The sequence below is a fragment of the Loxodonta africana genome, chromosome 4 (genome assembly GCF_030014295.1).
Source record: "Loxodonta africana isolate mLoxAfr1 chromosome 4, mLoxAfr1.hap2, whole genome shotgun sequence".
Taxonomy (NCBI): domain Eukaryota; kingdom Metazoa; phylum Chordata; class Mammalia; order Proboscidea; family Elephantidae; genus Loxodonta; species Loxodonta africana.
In genome coordinates, this window is record NC_087345.1 from 109043602 (window position 1) to 109066439 (window position 22838).

The 22838-nt window shown below is 39.0% G+C and overlaps 1 protein-coding gene across 1 annotated transcript in view; it reads right to left on the minus strand.

Moving 5' to 3' along the window:
• FAR2 (fatty acyl-CoA reductase 2) overlaps positions 1–22838 on the minus strand; it is an 87208-nt gene that overhangs the window by 3590 nt on the left and 60780 nt on the right. The window contains exons 8-9 of the mRNA XM_023555124.2: positions 8142–8313; positions 3445–3574 (exon numbers count right to left, since the gene is read on the minus strand). Coding sequence (XP_023410892.1) covers positions 3445–3574; positions 8142–8313 — 302 coding nt within the window. The remainder of the gene's footprint in view (positions 1–3444; positions 3575–8141; positions 8314–22838) is intronic.

Sequence of the window (22838 nt, forward strand, 5' to 3'; positions counted from 1 at the left end):
TGACCCTATAGGACAGAGTAGAACTGCCCCATAGGGTTTCCAAGGAGTGCCTGGCGGATTTGAACTGCCGACCCTTTGGTTTGCAGCCGTAGCGCTTAACCACTACACCACCAGGGTCATAGGGCTACTTAATTCTACCTCTGGTATTTTTTATACAAATAAATTATATATTAATCAGAGAAAAACATCTTCTACCTGGAAAGGGATCTTGGATAGAAAGTAGCTCAGTTATTCCCATCCCTATTTAACATTCTTAGGATTTAATAAACATTTGTTTAATGAATGACCCCTTTGCTGATTGGCTATCCTATTGTTTTTATGTTCTCCTCTCAGCTTACATGGAGGAACATGAAAGAAATGATTCCCCAAAAGTTGTTACTGTGAGAAACTTCCTGGAAGATGGCGGCATGAGCAGTTTCATGCCCCCACCTTCCCACATCATCACCAAGGAAAATAACCAGAAATTGGTAGACCTAACTCTATAAGAATTCTGAAAAGCAATCAGAAGATTGTAGCAACTAAGCAAATGCTGAATAATAATAATAAAAAAAAGAACTTTTAATTGGTAGGAAAATTTTTATTTTCTAATGCCTGCACCCCTGCCCTCACTGTAGCTTGGTGGCATTGGCAGTGGCAGCAGCTGACTGTGAACCATGTTCTCAGAGGATGAGCCTGATCTCTGTCTCTGGAGTGAGCAAAGTAGACTTTGCTAGGGGATTATGATGGATGTCTGTTCTGATCTATCTGGGGCTACGTGAAGGACTGAAGGAAGTGGGGCACTCCCATTAATTTGTCCTGCCTTGAAGCACCCACAGGGTAGGTGGGGGCAGCAAGCAACACCTAAAGGCTGTGACTGCCCACAGCCACCTTGGACTAAATAGTGTGATATGAGTGTACAATTAACACCCAAGGGCTGAAGGAGAAGTTGGAGTGAGAGTTTCTTTCAGAAATTAGTGCTTTCAAAATCATCAAGTATACAGGGGAATTGAGAAGGCCACGTGTGTGTGCTTATGGTAAAACATGTGCAGCAAATACCTAAGACTAAGTTTTTCACCTTGGCCTGATCATTAACTGTACTTGAGGCAAGCCTAATTATTGAAGGAGAGCCCAAGCACAGAGCCAAGTTGCAAAGATGGGCAGAGGTGTTTCTGTTTTCCCCTCTCCTGGAGTACAAGAACATTGTTTTTGAAACACTAGCTGGGTACATACTGGGAATTAGAGTCTTCAGTGTCCACACAGGAGGGCACTCATTGCAAAAATAGTACGGGGAGGTCACTGAGCAGACAAACTACTACAGCCTTCTGCAATTAAAAAAACAAAATTCTAAACCCTGGGGAAGAGGAAGAATCTGAGTTTCAGAGCTAACATGTTATATCCAAATGGCCATGTTTCAACAAAAAACAGGACATACAAATAAACAGGAAAGACATTCCATTAAAAAGAACAAAATGAACTGTCAGAAACCATTCCTATGGAAGCACAGATACTGGAAAGACTACAAGACTTCAAAACAACAGTGTTGAATATTATCAATAAAGATATAAAAAGGAGTCAAACAGAATTACTGATGCTGAAAATAAAAACTGAAACGAAACATTCACTGGGGGATGCAATAGCAGATTTGAACTGTGAGAACAAAAAATTAGAGAACTAGGAGATTAGAAATTAAAACGATCGGATCTAAGAAGCAAAAAAAAAAAAATGAAGAAAAGGAAACAGTGCTTAAAGGAATTGTGGAACATCATCAACCAAACCAGCAATACACATTACAGGAGTTCTAGAAGGGAGAAAAGAAAGGGCCAGAATATTTGAAAAAATAATGGCAGAAAACTTTCCAGATTTGAGGAAGAACATGAATCTACATATCCAAGGAGCCCAATAAGCTCCAAGTAGGATAAAACCAAAGAGAACTACCCCAAAACACTTTGTAATCAATCTCTCAAAAACCTAAGATGATGATTGAATCCTGCAAGCAGCAAGAGAGAAGCAAATCACCACATACAAGGAATCTTCAATAAGATCAAGTGCCAATTTCTCCTCAGAAATCTTGGAGGTCAGAATGCAGTGGGATAATATATTTAAAGTGCTGAAAGAAAACTATCAACCCCAAATTCTATATCCAGAAATTCTATATTTGACTTATAAAAATGAGGGTGAAGTTAAGATATCCCCATGTAATCAAAAACTGAAGGAGTTTGTTATGACTATACTTGGTATATAAAAAATGTTAATGGGAGTCCTTCAGACTGAAAGGACACTCAACAGTGACTCAAAGACATACATAGAAAAAATCTTTGATAAAGGTAATTTCATGGACAAATACAATGGCTAATTTCATGGTATTTTTGGTTTGTAAATCTGGTGGTTATGTCTTGCATGATTTAAAATGACAAATGCATAAAAAAATTATAAATCTATGTTATTAGACACTAATTTATAAAGTACAGCCAGGATGCTCCTTAGAAGCAAGGATGGCAAGATTACATCTCACATACCTTGGACATGTTATCAGGAGAGATCAGTCCCTGGAGAAGGACATCATGCTTGGTAGAGTAGAGGATCAGCAAAAAAGAGGAAGACCCTCACTCAACAAGTTGGATTGGCACAGTGGACTCAAGCATAACAATGATTGGGAGGGTGGCACAGGACTAGGCAGTGTTTTGTTCCGTCGTACATAGCGTTGCTGTGAGTTGGAACTAACTTGATGGCCCCTAACAACAACAGTTTATAAGATGTAACTTATGATAACATTAACAAAGATTTTGGGGCTTATCCTCCGCGACTTGCAAGAGGCTAGTGTAAAAAAGCAAATGGTACTAATGCTAAGTAAGTAACAGGAAGGCCTGTCTTGAGAAATAAAAGTCCGAGTTGTTTAAGAGAAACTGTTTTAGGGAGGAAGACTGAAGATGCTAGAGAGGGCAGTACTGATGGGAGGAGATCTTGAATGGGATACAGTATGCAAGTTTAAGGTGTTAGCTTGAAAAGATGAGAAGGAGAGAAATGTAGCTGTGGAGATGCAGAACATTTTGATTAGACAAAGTAGATGAGAGCGTTTATGAGTAATAAAATCACTTTTCATTGAAGTTACATGCTGTGGAGGGTAGGAGAAAAACAGAGGTACTGAGGATTGAAAAGGTGCCAGCTACTGAGGGGTGAACAAGGGAATGAAGATTAAACACTTGACTGCAGAACAGCACTAAGCATCTAACCAAAGTCCAATAACCTGGGTCTCTTACCTATGTTAAACTTGTCTTCCTGCAATTGTGTTGATAACATTGACTTATTTTCTTAGCAAAAAAAAAAAAAACAATTTTTTCTGTGTGTATAACCTTATGTATAATACGTGTATATAAAACTTGTTTTATTCATGAGCTTCCCAGGTTAAATAACTCTAATTCCACATGTGTAAGGTTTTCCTGTTGTTTCAGTCAGTGCTGTACTTACTTTCTGATCTTGAGGACTCAGCTTGAACATCAGCATTTCTGTATTGTATGTGCTCCATTCCCAACTCCGGTTGAGGAAATACTCCAGCATGGAAATGGTTCTTAAAATTCGATTCATGAGCTTTGTCATCCTGAGGTAAACATCAGAAAAGAGCAAATCTCAACAGCACCACAGCTACCTGCTTCCCTGTTAACTCTGTAGACTTTTATGACAAATTATTTTTAGAATATAAAAAGTTATCCCTCTCCCCTTTCCCCCAGCCCCCATTAAAACTCTCATTTTTCTTCCACATAAACTCTGTTGAATGGAGGAAAAGAGAGAAATCTAATTTGAAGTTTGTTCTCTCAGGCATTTTAATACCACCCTTCCTCTTTTTTTTTCCCATCATCTCTTTCTCAAAGAGTAACAGCTATTTTAAAACTGAGTCAACTGTCCACCCTTAATGACATTCTTTGAATTCAGAAGTAAAGAAATAGAAAAGTTATTTTTCTCCCTCATTCTATGTTACTGAATTAAAAAAAAGCGTCCCAGATCTTGGTATATAACTTCTGGGCATAAGTATTGACTCTATTAGGTATGGTCTTCAAATATAATGCAGCTGTAAGGGGAAAAGAACTTGTTGGTAACATACTCTATGTTAGGCACAGTGCTGATACTTTAAAAAGTCATTATCTCTGCTAATTCTTATAACAGTCCTTTTAGGTAGATATTTATCTGCATTTTTATGAATGGGTAAAGTGAGCTTACCATAGATTAAGTGTCTTAGATCATATAATAAGTGGCAAAATAAAAATTCCAACCGAGTTTAGACTGGCCTCAGGCCACTGCTTTTGTGATGTCACCACCGTATACCCCATTACTTAAAAGGGACCACCACCTCATTCAATCCTGTGGTCAGAACTTGGATCTGCTCTACTGTGTGAGCCTCCCAATTTGACGATTTCTAAAAAAAACTTTCAAGTATGCAATCTGATTTGATTTGTGAGGTAATCAGGATTTATATTATCTCCATTAAGTAATATGCTCAAGGCCACAGAGCCAATGCTCAAACCCAAGTCTTCTAACTACAAATCTCCTTTGGCCTATGTTGTTAGGTGCCATCGAGTCGACTCCAACTCATAGCGACCCCTTGTGACAGAGTAGAACTTCTCCATAGAGTTTTCTAGGCTGTAATCTTTGCGGGAGTACATTGCCTGATCTTTCCTCCTGAGGAGTTGGTGAGTGGGTTTGAACTGCCAACCTTTTGATTAGCAGCTGAGTATTTAACCCTTGCGCTACCAGGGCTCCTTTGCCTTTGGGGTATTTGATTTTTATCTCTTAGCTAATTAAGGGAGTCATGGTAGTAGTGATTATGTAGTCCGACCCAGTAATGACAACGATGCTGTTCTGGGGATTTGATCTTAATTCTGGTCAAATTCTAATGCCCATATACCTAATGACTAATGAGGTTCTCTCACTATATAAGAAAATTTCTTACAGAGGAGAAGGTAATTATCATTGTCCCTTATACTAGCATTATAATAGTGTTTCACTTAGCTAATATTATCTAACATCTTTATCCATTCCACAATTCTGATGCAGTTGATGTGATCGCACACGGATTTATCTGTTTTTTAATTGTAAAGGTATTTGTCCATTGTATATGTAATACTATAGGAGCATAATGGTTATTTTTTAGGAGAAAATGTAGAATATATTACTCATGTAGAGAAGGTCTCAATGCAAAAGCTATAAAGAAAAGGTGATTCATTTTACTACATAAAAATGTAAAACTTTAGTAATAATAGCTACTATTTGAGTGATTACTATAAGCACTCTTATGTCTTACTCTATAAAGTAGGTATGATTCCTGTTCCCTTTTTACAGATGAGGAAGTTGGGAATTAAAGTGGTTAAGATTTAGAGAGGCTAAGTAATTTAGGGCTCATATGGTTTTTTTTTTTTAATGTCTAAATCAAGGAGCGCTGATTGTGCAGTGATCAAGCACTCATTTGCTAACTGAAAGCAAACCCATCAGCCATCCCACTAGAGAAAAGATTTGGCCATCTACTCCTGTAAAAATTGCTGCCTAGGAAATCCTATGGGGCAGTTCTACTCTGTCCTACTGGGTTGCTACAAGTCAGCATCCACCAGATGGTACACAACAACAACATGGCTAAATTGGTGAATCCAGGATTTAAATCCTGTAAGTCAGACTCCAAAGTCATACTCTCAAGCCCTACATTATATACATATATATGTCTTCTCTCGTATTACGCAAAACTTCATAATCAAAGCTAAAAGATAAGAAACAGACTTGGAAAACATATGCGAAATGTATGTTTACACACACAGTCATGAGTTCCTATATAGAAAAAGAAACAGAAAAGGGCAACTCACAGAGGAGAGAACTTTGAATATCTTAAACACATGGAAACCCAGCCTCTCTAGCAATCAGGGGAATGCAAATCAAAATATCAAAAAGATGCCACTCTTTATCATTAGTTTGAGAATTCAGAAGTTTGCTTTTTGCGGAATATTACTGAGAGGGAAAACAGATTCGTACTTTCATATAATGTTGACAGATCCATCCTTTAGGGCAACCCATCAGTAGTCACTACATCCCTTCAACAATGCCCCCCTTCAGCATGCTACCTAGATGTTGCTGATAGGTGCAGTCGGGTCAGTTCCGACTCACAGCGACCCTATGTACAACAGAACAAAACACTGTCCAGTCCTGCACCATCCTCACAATCGTTATGCTTGAGCCCATGGATGCAGTCACTGTGTCAATCCACCTCGTTGAGGGTTTTCCTCTTTTTTGCTGACCCTCTACCAAGCATGATGTCCTTCTCCAGGCACTGATTCCTCCTGACAACGTGTACAAAGTATGTGAGACGTACTTCTAAGGAGCATTCTGGTTGTACTTCTTCCAAGACAGATTTGTTAGTTCTTTTAGCAGTCCATGGATTCAGTATTCTTTGTCAACACCACAATTCAAAGGTGTCAGTTCTTCGGTCTTCCTTATTCATTGTCCAGCTTTTCCATGCATATGAGGTGATTGAAAACACCATGGCTTGGGTCAGGTGCACCTTAGTCTTCAAGGTGACATCTTTGCTTTTCAACTCTTCAGAGAGGTCTTTTGCAGCTGATTTGCCCAATGCAATGCGTCTTTTGATTTCTTGACTGCTGCTTCCATGGGTGTCGATTGTGGATCCAAGTAAAATGAAATCCTTGACAATGTCAGTCTTTCCTGTATTTATCATGGTGTTGTTTATTGGTCCAGTTTTGAGGATTTTTGTTTTCTTTATGTTGAGATGTAATCCATACCGAAGGCTGTGGTCTTTGATCTTCATCAGTAAGCGCTTTGAGTCCTCTTCACTTTCAGCAAGCAAGGTTGTATCATCTGCATAACGCACGTTGTTAATGAGTCTTCTTCCAGTGCTGATGCCCTGTTTTTCTTCATGCAGTCCAGCTTCTCAGATTATTTGCTCAGTATGCAGATTAGGTATGGTGAAAGGATACAACCTTGATGTACACCTTTCCTGACTTTAAACTACGCAGTATCCCCTTGTTCTTTCCAAAACAACTGCCTCTGATCTATGTACAGGTACCTAGACATGGTGACACATTATAAAAAGATGCATGCACACAGATACTTCATCGTCTGTAATGGGAAAAAAAACACTGGAAAAATGACTTGGATTTTCATGGAACATTTTTGGTGAAAAAAAGTTGAATATGTATGATTTCTTACACATTTCAGAGCAAAACTATACTATTCATATATTTATGGATATAATTGCATAGAAGATTACACACAAACATACCCAGGGAGGGAAATGATGTAGAAGGCTTTTAGGTTTTTCTCCCATAAAGATTATTTTTAAAATTCCTATCACAAAACAAACCATTTCCCACAAACATTAAAATTTAATTTCTCAAAAACAAAATGCATACACATTTTTATTTTGTTCCTTTCTCCTGTTTTTACTTTTCTACTTATGAAAATTTGTTCTCTAGTCAGGCCTTCTTCCAACCATGATATATTTTAAAGGGATTTCTGCCTACAGTGTTTGGTTTTCCTTCTTTTTTCATGTTATTTAATAAGCCCCATACAAATACTTTTCTCCTAGCCAGTGTCCCCTTTTCACCTTGCTCAGGAAGAAACTGATAATTACTGAGTTATGAACTGTAAATAAGGTCTCTAAAAATGTGGATAAAATATATATACCCTGTACCCTCTAATTTCCTCACGCATCTCTAGGTGGCATTAAAACCAGTTAAGAACACTATAGCCTTGAGGCTCAGCTTTCTCCACATCCATCTGGCACTTCCTTTGAGACTAACTTCTTCCTGACGTCTGTTTCCTAATGTGTGAAACTGGAATGATAATGATATCTCCTCTGAGTATTTGTGAAAATGAAAAGAAGATCACCATGCACGTAAAGCTCCTAGCTCCACATGTGTTATTCCAGTGACAGAGCCTCAATTGCTTTTCTTTTTTAGATCATCAAGGTTCTTAATACTTAACTTCCTTTGTTATGGCAAGATGGGAGTCCTTTGTGGCTCTCACTACTACCATTTTTGTTATTTCAAAACTTTATATATCAGATTCAGTTGTCTCCTTTGATCCCCAGCTGAAGAGAGGACTATGGAGTTTGAGGCCCTAATCTCCCAAGCAATGACACTCTCAAAGCCATTGACCCAGCTTCTCACCTGGGTTTCCTTCCTGTGAGCCTCAGATAGAAGTCATAGATGATGGCTGGGGCCCAGTGGCTGACTGCATTCCAGTATTTGATTGTGAAACGGTTGCTTGCGATCTCAACATGTGGCCGCCTGAAGGCTCTTTCAAATGGAATTTTTTCAAAGGTTGCTAAGATTTGTAATCCTGGGGGGGGGGGGCGGAACAGAGAAAGTGCTAAGTCTAGGAGCATATACACCTATCATGGTGGAAGGTATTGGCAATAAAGCAAAATAATAAGGCTAAGGATTTGCTGTGTAGAGTCAAGAATCAATTTCTAAGAACAGCATGAAGATTTTTATGCATGGCAAGTGATCATTGGCAAAATAGTACATTTGATTTTGTGAATGGGTAAGGAATGTGAATGATGCACTTTAAAACAAAACCTTGGGGAAATCGTTTTACTCAGTGCAGTGGAGCACTGTACAAATTTAAATCCATCATTCAAGTCCAAGGTTATCTAATATATTCTGAAAGCTACAGGATAGAGCCTAAGGACCTTATTTCCTTGGTTGGATCATTCCTTGAGAACCATCAGGAAAATTTCTTAAGATTTTACTTAAACCTTTACTAAAGGTTTAAGTAAAAGAATATAAAAGACATGATTCCCTTGTGTTGGTTCAATTTAAAAAACCACAGTCTTTTGCTGCGTTGGTTTTTCTACTTCTCTGGGAATATATATCAGACTTAATTTTCCAGTCTAGTCTCCATGTTTTTATTTCTTAATAATCTTTTACTTTTTATATTGTTACTTAGTTAAAACTTAATTGAAAACTTTTAATATATATTTGTAAACTCAGTAATTCTTTTTAAAGATTATTCATTTAAATTCAATTTTGATTTTATGCAGGTTTTTAAAGAATATTTGTAAGCTCATTATTCAGTTATGAAGTTATCAGTTATGATGGTGGTATGACTGTTGTCATCCTTAAAGGATATTACCTAGAAATCTGTATAAAATATATATATATATGTGCAAAAAGTTCTCAAGAGAGGTGGGGCCAAGATGGTGGAGTAGTCAGATGCTTCCTGTGGTCCCTCTTACAACAAAGACCCAAAAAGCCAAGTGAATCACTTATATATGACAAGCTAGGAGCCCTGAACATCGAAGGCAAAGTTGAGGAATTGGACTCAGTGGCAGGGGGAGGGAGAAACAGTTCAGAAGCAGCAAGGAGTTGCCAGACCTGACCTGGTGGGAACTGGCACCCCGCAGGCCAGTCCCACTGCCACAAGTGCGGTGAGGCAAGCAGTGGCATTCTGGACACGTTTTCTACATCGAGAGAGAACGAGCAGTGTAGAGTCTGCTCAATCCTCCAGAACAAGTGAGAACGGCCCTCAACTGGCAATAGAGAAGTACCTGCATTTAACCTACTGTGCGATTCCAAAAATACCCCTTCGGAAAAAAAACTTTCTCCCACTTATCTGCTCCCTTCTTGCTCTGCACTGTGTCTCAGCTGGCTGTATCCCCTGGGCTGGAAGAAGGACCCTGTGTTCGTCCTGAGCCATTCTCTCAGCCTTGGGTAAGGAACAAATTAATAAATGGAAAGAATAATCTTCTGGCTCCCCTAAGCCAGGAACTCAGGGAAGAATCAGCTCCTTTGCCTAGGCACAGGCATAAGGGGTCCACAGACTGAATGCCTTTTGCCCCTGCATAGACCTGTGTGGACCCATTTCAACAGCCTAGGCCCTCATTAGCCCAGTACAACAGGGTATATACCTGAAGTCTAACTTCAACTGTTTCAGCTACATGGTGGAGAGGCAGGTTCATGATATTTGACACCACTCTGCTATTAAGCAGTGTCCTTACCTACCCACATTGGGGCCTGAGGACTGGTGGCTCCATCCACAACACCTAGCCACCTGTAACAGGTCGAAGAATAAGTGGTGCCTCCCAGTCCTAAAACCAACAGCACTAGGTGTCCATGGTACGACTGCAAAACCCACCCACCTATGCGCTCTAGGGAACAGGGACATGCTTTCCTCACAGGCACTCAGGAACAGTTGTCAGACCTCTGCCTTGCTCAGCACGTGAGCCCCTACTGCAGCCAGATACCTGTGCCTACACCAACCACCCCGTTTGTCTAGGACTGTAGGTGAGGGCCTGCACCACACACTCGGTGACTGACTGTCTGGACACCTGAGCTGAATCCATGCAAGAAAAGCGAATGGACTGCTGGGCTCACATACCTAGTGATGGCTCTAGCCGCCTGGCAACAGGACATTAGAGCTTCAAAGGCGCCAATAATCAAACTAGCTCACTTGAGCAGCCTCTTTGGTTATATCAAAGCAAGACAAAACAAGCAGCCATAAAATAAACACAATAACTTATTGGTAGCTTGGAGACTACAGTCAGTATCAAATCACATAAAGAGGCAGACCATGATGGCTTTGGCAAGCCCTCAAAAGAAAGAATCAAGAAATTTTCTGGACGAAGAGAACTTCCTGGAATTATCGGAGGTAGGATACAAACGATTATTATACAGAACTCTTCAAGAGATCAGGCAAAATGCAGAACAAGCGAAGCAGCTCAAATGCAAAGTATTGGGGGAACTTAAGCAGTTTAGACAAGAGCATAATGACAAATTAAATAAGCTGCAAGAATCCATAGACAACAAACAGAAATTCAGAAGACTAACAATAAAATTTCAGATTCGATAATTCAATAGAAAGTCATAAGAGCAGAATTGAGGCAATGGAAGTCAGAATTAGATTGAAAATAAAGCACTTGGCACCAACATATTTGAAGAAAAATCAGATGAAAGAATTAAAGAAAATGAAAAAACCCTAAGAATCATGCAGGACTCTATCAGGAGTGACCTACGAGTGACTGGAGTACCAGAACAAGGGGGGGATAACAGAAAATAGAGAATTATTCAAGATTTGTTGGCAGGAAACTTCCTGGCATTGTGAAAGATGAGAAGATATCTATCCAAGATGGTCATTGAACCCCAGAGAAGGTATATCCCAAAAGAAAGTCACAAAGACATATTATAATCAAACTTGCCAAAACCAAAGATAGAGAATGTTAAGAGTGGCTAGCAATAAATGAAAAGTCACCTACAAAAGAGAGCCAATAAGACAGAGCCCTGACTACTCAGCAGAAGCCATGCAGGCAAGAAGGCAATGGGGTGACATGTATAAAGCCCTGAAGGAAAAAAAAACTGGCAGCCAAGAATTTCTAGCAAAACTGTCCCTCAAATATGATGGGAAAATTAGGACATTACCAGATAAAAAGAAGTTTAGGGAATTTGCAAAAACCAAACCAAAATTACAAGAGTACTAAAGGGAGTCCTGTGGTTAGAAAGTCAATAACATCAGATAGCAACCCAAAACTAGAACACAAGATACAGCAACCAGATATCAACCTAGATAGGGAAACCACAAAAATAAAGCGAAAACACTCAAAACAGGGAAACAGAGATGTCATTATGTAAAAGAAAAACCAACCCAGTGCCGTTGAGTCGATTCCGAGTCATAGCGATTAAAACAAAAAAGAGGGACTAAAAAATGTAGTCATAGATCTTTCATATGGAGAGGAAGTCAAGGCAATATAAAGAAATAAAAGATTGGTTTAAACTTAGAAAAACAGAGGTAAATATTAAGGTAACTACAAAGGAAACTAACAACCCTACACATCAAACTAAACAAGAAAAACAAAGACTCAGCAAATGCAAAATCAACAACAATGAAAAAGATGAAAAGAAAATACAGAAAAACAACTCAGCACAGAAAATTAAGTGGAAAAAGGAAATTCTCAACAATACACATGAAAAAAGACATCAAAATGACAGCACTAAACATAAAAAAAAAAATTTTTTTTTTAAAACTCATACCTACCCATAATTACACTGAATGTAAATGGGCTAAATGCACCAATAAAAAGAGAGTGGCAAAATGGATTAAAAAAACATGATACATCTGTATGCTACCTACAAGAGACACACCTTAAAGACACAAAACTCAAAGGGTGGAAAAAATATATCAAGTAAACAACAATCAAAAAAGAGGAGTGGCAATATTAATTTCTGACAAAATAGACTTTAAAGTAAAATCCACCACAAAGGATAAAGAAAGACACTATATAATGATTAAAGGGTCAATACACCAGGAGGACATAACCATAATAAATATTTATGCAGCCAACAATAGGGCTCCAAAATACACAAAATAAACTCTAACAGCATTGAAAAGAGAGAGAGACAGCACTATAATAATAGTAGGATACTTTGACACGACACTTTCGGTAAAGGACAGAACATCCAGAAAGAAGCTCTATAAAGACACAGAAGATCTAAATGCCACAATCAGCCAACTTGACCTCACAGACATATACAGAACACTCCACCCAGCAGCAGCCAAGTATACTTTCTTTTCCAACACACATGGAACATCCTCTGGAACGGACCACATATGAGGCCATAAAGCAAGCCTTAAAAGTATCCAAAACATCAAAATATTACAAAGCATCTTTTCCGGCCATAAAACCATAAAAGTAGAAATCAATAACCAAAAAAAAAAAACAAGGAAAAATATCAAACACATGAAAACTGAATGACACCTTGCTCAGAAACTGTTGTGTTATTAATGAAATTAAGGACGGAATAAAGAAATTCATAGAATCATTGAAAATGAAAACACATCCTACCAGAGCCTTTGGGATACATCAAAAGCAGTGCTCAGAGGTCAATTTACAGGAATAAATTCACACATCCAAAAAGAAGAAAGCCCAAAATCAAAGAATTAACCCTACAACTTGAACAAATAAAAAAGAGCAGCAAAAGAAGCCTCGGGCACCAGAAGAAAACAAATAATAAAAATTAGAGCAGAATTAAATGAAATAGAAAAACAAAAGAGTTAACAAGACCAAAAGCTGGTTCTTTGAAAAGATCAGTAAAATCGATAAACCACTGGCCAAACTGACAAAAGAAAAACAGGAGGGAAAGCAAATATCTGGAATAAGAAATCAGATGGGTGATACCACAACAGACTCAACTGAAATTAAAAGAAGCATAACAAAATGCTATGAAAAATTGTACTCTAATAAATTTGAAAACCTAGAGGAAATGGACAAATTTCTAGGAACACACTACCTACCTAAACTAACACAAACAGAGGTAGAACAACTAAATAAACCTATAACAAAAGTGGAGATTGAAAGGTAATTAAAAAACTCCCAAGAAAAAGATTTCTGGGCCTGACAGCTTCACTGGAGATATCCACTAAGCTTTCAGAGCAGAGTTAACACCACTACTACTAAAGGTATTTCACAGCATAGAGAAAGATAGAATACTCCCAAACTCATTCTATGAAGCCAGCATATCCCTGATACCAAAACCAGGTAAAGACCACAAAAAAAGAAAATTACAGACCAATGTCCCTCAAGAACTTAGATGCAAAAATTCTCAAGAAAATTCTAGCCAATACAATTCAACAACGTATCAAAAAAATAATTCACCATGACCAAGTGGGATTCATACCAGGTATGCAGGGATGGTTCAACGTTAGAAAAACAATCAATGTAATCCATCACATAAATAAAGCAAAAGAAAAAGAATCACATGATCTCATCAACTGATGCAGAAAAGGCATTTGACAAAGTCCAACACCCATTCAGGATAAAAAACTCTCAGCAAAATAAGAATAGAAGGGAAAGTAGGGAAGAAGTAAAAGTATCTCTATTTACAGATGGTATGATCTCATACACAGAAAGCCCTAAAGAATCCACAAGAAAACTACTGGAACTAATAAAAGATTTCAGCAAAGTACCAGAATACAAGATAAACATACAAAAATCAGTTGGATTCCTCTAAGCAACAGAGAGAACATCAAAGAGGAGATCAATCAATACCATTTACAATAACCCCCAAGAAGATAAAATACTTAGGAATAAATCTAACCAGAGATGTAAAAGACCTACACAAGGAAAACTACAAGACATTACTGCAAGAAACCAAAAGAGACCTACATGAGTAGAAAAACATGCATTGCTCATGGATAGGAAGACTCAACATTGTGAAAAGGTATATTCTACCCAAAGCCAACTACAGATACAATGCAATCCCGATCCAAATTCCGAGGCATTTTTTTTTTAATAACTTTTATTAAGCTTCAGGTCAACATTTACAAATCCAATCAGTCTGTCACATATAAGTTTACATACATCTCACTCCCTACTCCCACTTGCTCTCCCCCTCTTGAGTCAGCCCTTTCAGTCTCTCCTTTCTTGACAATTTTGCCGGCTTCCCTCTCTCTCCATCCTCCCATCCCCCCTCCAGACAAGAGTTGCCAACACAATCTCAAGTGTCCACCTGATATAATTAGCTCACTCTTCATCAGCGTCTCTCTCCCACCCGCTGACCAGTCCCTTTCATGTCTGATGAGTTGTCTCCGGGGATGGTTCCCGTCCTGTGCCAACAGAAGGTCTGGGGAGCATGGCCGCCGGGATTCCTCTAGTCTCAGTCAGACCATTAAGTTTGGTCTTTTTATGAGAATTTGGGGTCTGCATCCCACTGATCTCCTGCTCCCTCAGGGGTCCTCTGCTGTGCTCCCTGTCAGGGCAGTCATCGATTGTGGCCGGGCACCAACTAGTTCTTCTGGTCTCAGGATGATGTAGGTCTCTGGTTCATGTGGCCCTTTCTGTCTCTTGGGCTCTTAGTTGTCGTGTGGCCTTGGTGTTCTTCATTTTCCTTTGCTCCAGGTGGGTTGAGACCAACTGATGCATCTTAGATGGCCGCTTGTTAGCATTTAAGACCCCAGACGCCACATTTCAAAGTGGGATGCAGAATGATTTCATAATAGAATTATTTTGCCAATTGACTTAGAAGTCCCCACAAACCATGTTCCCCAGACCCCGGCGCTTGCTCCGCTGACCTTTGAAGCATTCATTTTATCCCGGAAACTTCTCTGCTTTTGGTCCAGTCCAATTGAGCTGACCTTCCATGTATTGAGTGTTGTCTTTCCCTTCACCTAAAGCAGTTCTTATCTACTGATTAATCAATAAAAAACCCTCTCCCACCCTCCCTCCCTCCCCTCCTCGTAACCACAAAAGTATGTGTTCTTCTCAGGTTTACTATTTCTCAAGATCTTATAATAGTGGTCTTATACAATATTTGTCCTTTTGCCTCTGACTAATTTCGCTCAGAATAATGCCTTCCAGGTTCCTCCATGTTATGAAATGTTTCAGAGATTCGTCACTGTTCTTTATCGATGCGTAGTATTCCATTGTGTGAATATACCACAATTTATTTACCCATTCATCCGTTGATGGACACCTTGGTTGCTTCCAACTTTTTGCTATTGTAAACAGAGCTGCAATAAACATGGGTGTGCATATATCTGTTTGTATGAAGGCTCTTGTATCTCTAGGGTATATTCCCAGGAGTGGGATTTCTGGGTTGTATGGTAGTTCTATTTCTAACTGTTTAAGATAACGCCAGATAGATTTCCAAAGTGGTTGTACCATTTTACATTCCCACCAGCAGTGTATGAGAGTTCCAATCTCTCCGCAACCTCTCCAACATTTATTATTTTGTGTTTTTTGGATTAATGCCAGCCTTGCTGGTGTGAGATGGAATCTCATCGTAGTTTTAATTTGCATTTCTCTAATGGCTAATGATCGAGAGCATTTTCTCATGTATCTGTTGGCTGCCTGAATATCTTCTTTAGAGAAATGTGTGTTCATATCCTTTGCCCACTTCTTGATTGGGTTGTTTGTCTTTTTGTGGTTGAGTTTTGACAGAATCATGTAGATTTTAGAGTTCAGGCGCTGGTCGGAGATGTCATAGCTGAAAATTCTTTCCCAATCTGTAGGTGGTCTTTTTCCTCTTTTGGAGAAGTCTTTAGATGAGCATAGGTGTTTGATTTTTAGGAGCTCCCAGTTATCGGGTTTCTCTTCATCATTTTTGGTAATGTTTTGTATTCTGTTTATACCTTGTATTAGGGCTCCTAGGGTTGTCCCAATTTTTTCTTCCATGATCTTTATCGTTTTAGTCTTTATGTTTAGGTCTTTGATCCACTTGGAGTTAGTTTTTGTGCATGGTGTGAGGTATGGGTCCTGTTTCATTTTTTTGTAAATGGATATCCAGTTATGCCAGCACCATTTGTTAAAAAGGCTATCTTCTCCCCAATTATTTGACACTGGTCCTTTGTCAAATATCAGCTGCTCATACGTGGATGGATCTATGTCTGGGTTCTCAATTCTCTTCCATTGGTCTATGTGCCTGTTGTTGTACCAGTACCAGGCTGTTTTGACTACTGTGGCTGTGTAATAGGTTCTGAAGTCAGGTAAAGTGAGGCCTCCCACTTTCTTCTTCTTTTTCAGTAATGCTTTACTTATCCGGGGCTTCTTTCCCTTCCATATGAAATTGGTAATTTGTTTCTCTATCCCCTTAAAATATGACATTGGAATTTGGATCAGAAGTGCGTTAAATGTATAGATGGCTTTTGGTAGAATAGACATTTTTACTATGTTAAGTCTTCCTATCCATGAGCAAGGTATGTTTTTCCACTTAAGTATGTCCTTTTGAATTTCTTGTGGTAGAGCTTTGTAGTTTTCTTTGTATAGGTCTTTTACATCCTTGGTAAGATTTATTCCTAAGTATCTTATCTTCCTGGGGGCTACTGTGAATGGTATTGATTTGGTTATTTCCTCTTCGGTGCTCTTTTTTTTGATGTAGAAGAATCCAAGTGATTTTTGTATGTTTATTTTATAACCTGAGACTCTGCCAAACTCTTCTATTAGTTTCAGTAGTTTTCTGGAGGATTCCTTAGGGTTTTCTGTGTATATCATCATGTCATCTGCAAATAGTGATAACTTTACTTCTTCCTTGCCAATCCAGATACCTTTTATTTCTTTGTCTAACCTAATTGCCCTGGCTAGGACTTCTAGCACGATGTTGAATAAGAGCGGTGATAAAAGGCATCCTTGTCTGGTTCCCGTTCTCAAGGGAAATGCTTTCAGGTTCTCTCCATTTAGAGTGATATTGGCTGTTGGCTTTGCATAGATGCCCTTTATTATGTTGAGGAATTTTCCTTCAATTCCTATTTTGGTAAGAGTTTTTATCATAAATGGGTGTTGCACTTTATCAAATGCCTTTTCTGCATCAATTGATAAGATCATGTGGTTTTTGTCTTTTGTTTTATTTATGTGGTGGCTTACATTAATGGTTTTTCTGATATTAAACCAGCCTTGCATACCTGGTATAAATCCCACTTGATCAGGGTGAATTATTTTTTTGATGTGTTGTTGGATTCTATTGGCTCGAATTTTGTTGAGGATTTTTGCATCAATGTTCATGAGGGATATAGGTCTATAATTTTCTTTTTTTGTAATGTCTTTACCTGGTTTTGGTATCAGGGAGATGGTGGCTTCATAGAATGAGCTGGGTAGTATTCCATCATTTTCTGTGCTTTGGAATACCTTCAGTAGTAGTGGTGTTAACTCTTCTCTGAAAGTTTGGTAGAACTCTGCAGTGAAGCCATCCGGGCCAGGGCTTTTTTTTGTTGGGAGTTTTTTGATTACCGTTTCAATCTCTTTTTTTGTTGTGGGTCTATTTAGTTGTTCTACTTCTGAATGTGTTAGTTTAGGTAGGTAGTGTTTTTCCAGGAATTCATCCATTTCTTCTAGGTTTTCAAATTTGTTAGAGTACAATTTTTCATAATAATCTGAAATCATTCTTTTAATTTCATTTGGTTCTGTTGTGATGTGGTCCTTCTCGTTTCTTATTCGGGTTATTTGTTTCCTTTCCTGTATTTCTTTAGTCAGTCTGGCCAATGGTTTATCAATTTTGTTAATTTTTTCAAAGAACCAGCTTTTGGCTTTGTTAATTCTTTCAATTGTTTTTCTGTTCTCTAATTCATTTAGTTCAGCTCTAATTTTTATTATTTGTTTTCTTCTGGTGCCTGATGGGTTCTTTTGTTGCTCACTTTCTATTTGTTCAAGTTGTAGGGACAGTTCTCTGAGTTTGGCTCTTTCTTCTTTTTGTATGTGTGCATTTATCGATATAAATTGGCCTCTGAGCACTGCTTTTGCTGTGTCCCAGAGGTTTTGATAGGAAGTATTTTCATTCTCGTTGCTTTCTATGAATTTCCTTATTCCCTCCTTGATGTCTTCTATAACCCAGTCTTTTTTCAGGAGGGTATTGTTCATTTTCCAAGTATTTGATTTCTTTTCCCTAGTTTTTCTGTTATTGATCTCTAGTTTTATTGACTTGTGGTCTGAGAAGATGCTTTGTAATATTTCGATGTTTTGGACTCTGCAAAGGTTTGTTTTATGACCTAATATGTGGTCTATTCTAGAGAATGTTCCATGTGCGCTAGAAAAAAAGTATATTTTGCAGCAGTTGGGTGGAGAGTTCTGTATAAGTCAATGAGGTCAAGTTGGTTGATTGTTGTAATTAGGTCTTCCGTGTCTCTATTGAGCTTCTTACTGGATGTCCTGTCCTTCTCCGAAAGTGGTGTGTTGAAGTCTCCTACTATAATTGTGGAGGTATCTATCTCACTTTTCAATTCTGTTAAAATTTGATTGATGTATCTTGCAGCCCTGTCATTGGGTGCATAAATATTTAATATGGTTATGTCTTCCTGATCAATTGTCCCTTTTATCATTATATAGTGTCCTTCTTTATCCTTTGTGGTGGATTTAAGTCTAAAGTCTATTTTGTCAGAAATTAATATTGCTACTCCTCTTCTTTTTTGCTTATTGTTTCCTTGATGTACTTTTTTCCATCCTTTTAGTTTGTTTGTGTCTCTAAGTCTAAGGTGTGTCTCTTGTAGGCAGCGTATAGATGGATCGTGTTTCTTTATCCAGTCTGTGACTCTCTCTTTATTGGTGCATTTAGTCCATTTACATTCAGGGTAATTATAGATAAATAAGTTTTTAGTGCTGTCATTTTGATGCCTTTTTATGTGTGTTGTTGACAATTTCATTTTTCCGCATACTTTTTTGTGCTGAGGCGTTTTTCTTAGTAAATTGTGAGATCCTCATTTTCATAGTGTTTGACTTTATGTTAGTTGAGTCGTTACGTTTTTCTTGGCTTTTATCTTGAGTTATAGAGTTGTTATACCTTTTTGTAGTTACTTTATTATTTACCCCTATTTTTCTAAGTAAAAACCTAACTTGTATTGTTCTATATTGCCTTGTATCACTCTCCATCTGGCAGTTCAATGCCTCCTGTATTTAGTCCCTCTTTTTGATTATTGTGATCTTTTACCTGTTGACTTCCATGATTCCCTGTTATGTGTATTTTTTTTTTAATTAATCTTAATTTGTTTGTTTTTGTGATTTCCCTATTTGAGTTGATATCAGGACGTTCTGTTTTGTGACCTTGTGTTGTGCTGATATCTCATATTATTGGTTCTCTGACCAAACAATATCCTTTAGTATTTCTTGTAGCTTTGGTTTGGTTTTTGCAAATTCTCTAAACTTGTGTTTGTCTGTAAATATCTTAATTTCGCCTTCATATTTCAGAGAGAGTTTTGCTGGATATATGATCCTTGGCTGGCAGTTTTTCTCCTTCAGTGTTCTGTATATGTCGTCCCATTCCCTTCTTGCCTGCATGGTTTCTGCTGAGTAGTCTGAACTTATTCTTATTGATTCTCCCTTGAAGGAAACCTTTCTTTTCTCCCTGGCTGCTTTTAAAATTTTCTGTTTATCTTTGGTTTTGGTGAGTTTGATGATAATATGTCTTGGTGTTTTTCTTTTTGGATCAATCTTAAATGGGGTTCGATGAGCCTCTTGGATAGATATCCTTTTGTCTTTCATGATGTCAGGGAAGTTTTGTGTCAGGAGTTCTTCAACTATTTTCTCTGTGTTTTCTGTCCCCCCTCCCGGTTCTGGGACTCCAATCATCCGCAGGTTATCCTTCTTGATAGAGTCCCACATAATTCTTAGGGTTTCTTCATTTTTTTTAATTCTTTTATCTTAATTTTTTTCAGCTATGTTGGTGTTGATTCCCTGGTCCTCCAGATGTCCCAGTCTGCATTCTAATTGCTCAAGTCTGCTCCTCTGACTTCCTATTGTGTTGTCTAATTCTGTAATTTTATTGTTAATCTTTTGGATTTCTACATGTTGTCTCTCTATGGATTCTTGCAACTTATTAATTTTTCCACTGTGTTCTTGAATAATCTTTTTGAGTTCTTCAACAGTTTTATTGGTGTGTTCCTTGGCTTTTTCTGCAGTTATCCTAATTTCATTTGTGATATCTTTAAGCATTCTGTAAATTAGTTTTTTATATTCTGTATCTGATAATTCCAGGATTGTATCTTCATTTGGGAAAGATTTTGATTCTTTTGTTGGGGGGGTTGGAGAAGCTGTCATGGTCTGCTTCTTTAAGTGGTTTGATATGGATTGTTGTCTCCGAGCCATCACTGGGAAACTAGTTTTTCCAGAAAATCTGCTAAAAAAAAAAATGCAGTCAGACCCCTATCAGAGTTCTCCCTCTGGCTCAGGCTATTCGGATGTTAATGAAGCCGCCTGGGGAGGGTGGGGGAGGGAACAGAGAGATAGGAGAGTAGCACCTCAGAATATAGCCAGAGTTGCTTGTCTTGCTTGGAATGACTATTATATCTGAGATTCCCGTGGGCGCGTCACCTATGTGTGCTGGCTGTGTGGAGATTGCCCCCGGGGGGTCTGGCCTGCTGGAGTCACCACGGTCAGATCCTCCGCTTCCAGCCCCACACCCAGCGTCAAGGCTCCCCTACTGGGACGGTGCACTCTCGACTCCAAAATCAGTCGCTGCCTCCCGGGGACTTCTCGTCCCTCCAGCCATGTGGCCATGCCGCCCCCGCGAACCAGATGGGCCCCCTCCCGGGGTTAGTTCAGATGGGTGGAGCAGCTCCCGTGCTTGTGCCGTGACCGAGTGTCCTGGCTGGGACGCTGTTCTCCCCACTCCAATACCAGTCGCTGCCTCCCAGGGACTTCTTCTATCGGCTGCGTCCCACGCCACCTGCGCGACCCGGCTGGGCCCCTTCCCGGGGTTAGTTCAAGGGGGTGGAGCAGCTCTCCGTGTTTATGCCGTACCTGCGTCTAGTCCAAATCCCAGCGAGACGGTTCCCCGGCTGGGATGCTGCTCTTCTTGCTTCAAGACCAGTCACTGCCTCCCGGGGACTTCTCCTACCGGCTGCGTCCCACGCCGCCTGCGGAACTGGCTGGTCTCCCTCCCGGGGTTAGTTCAGGGGGGTGGAGCAGCTCTCTGTGCTTGTGCCGTACCTGACTGGTACGCTGGCTCCAGGCTCTGGAAACAATTGCTGCTTCCCCGTATTAGTTCGTTCTCCATCTCTAAATCTGTGTTTGTTGTTCAGGGTTCGTAGATTGTTATGTATGTGATCGATTCACTTGTTTTTCCATGTCTTTGTTGTAAGAGGGATCCGAGGTAGCGTCTGCCTAGTCCGCCATCTTGGCTCCCCCGAGGCATTTTTTAATGAGATGGAGACAAATCACTAACTTCATATGGAAGGGAAAGAGGCCCCAGATAAGTAAAGCATTACTGAAAAAGAACAAAGTGGGAGACCTCACTCTACCTGATTTCAGAACCTATTATACCGCCACAGCAGTCAAAACAGCCTGGTACTGGTACAACAACAGCTATATAAACCAATAGAACAGAATTGAGAATCCAGATATAAATTCATCCACCTGTGAGCAGCTGATATTTGACAAAGTCCCAAAGTCCCAAAGTTAATATTGGAGAAAAGACAGTCTCTTTAACAAATGGTGCTGGCATAGCTGGATTGAAAAAAAAAAAAAAAAAAAACCCATTGATTCCGACTCGCAGTGACCCTAAAAGACAGAGTAGAACTGCTCCATAGGGTTTCCAAGGAGCGCCTGGTGGATTCGAACTGCCTACCTTTTGGTTAGGAACTGTAGTTATTAACCACTACGCCACCAGGGTTTCCCATAACTGGATATCCATCTGCAAAAAAATGAAACAAGACCCATACCTGGCACCATGCACAAAAACTAACTCAAAATGGGTCAAAGACCTAAATATAAAATCTAAAATGATAAAGGTCATGGAAGAAAAAATAGGGACAATACTAGGAGCCCTAATACATGGCATAAAAGTATGTAAAATATTACTAACAATGCACAGACACTAGAAGAGAAACTAGATAACTGGGAGCTCCTAAAAATGAAACACGCTCATCCAAAGACTTGACCAAAAGAGTAAAAAGGCTACCTACAAACTGGGAAAACGTTTTTTACCTACAACAAATCCAATCAGCATCTGCTCTCTAAAATCTACATGATACTGGAAAAGCTCAAATACAAAAAGCCAAATAACCAAATTAAAAAGTGGGCAAAGGATATGAACAGGCACTTCACTAAAGAAGACATTCAGACGGCTGACAAATACATGAGGAAATGCTCATGATCATTAGCCATTAGAGAAATGCAAATCAGAACTACAATGAGATACCATCTCACCCCAACAAGGCTGGCATTAATCCAAAAAACACAAAATAATAAATGTTGGAGAGGTTGTGGAGTGATTGGAACACTTATACCCTGCTGGTGGGAATGTAAAATAGGATTCAGCAATCCCACTGCTTGGAATATATCCTAGAGAAATAAGAGCCCTTAGACAAATGGATATATCTGCACCCATGTTCACTGCAGTACTGTTTACAATAGCAAAAAGATGGAAGCAACCAAGGTCCCCATCAGTGGATGA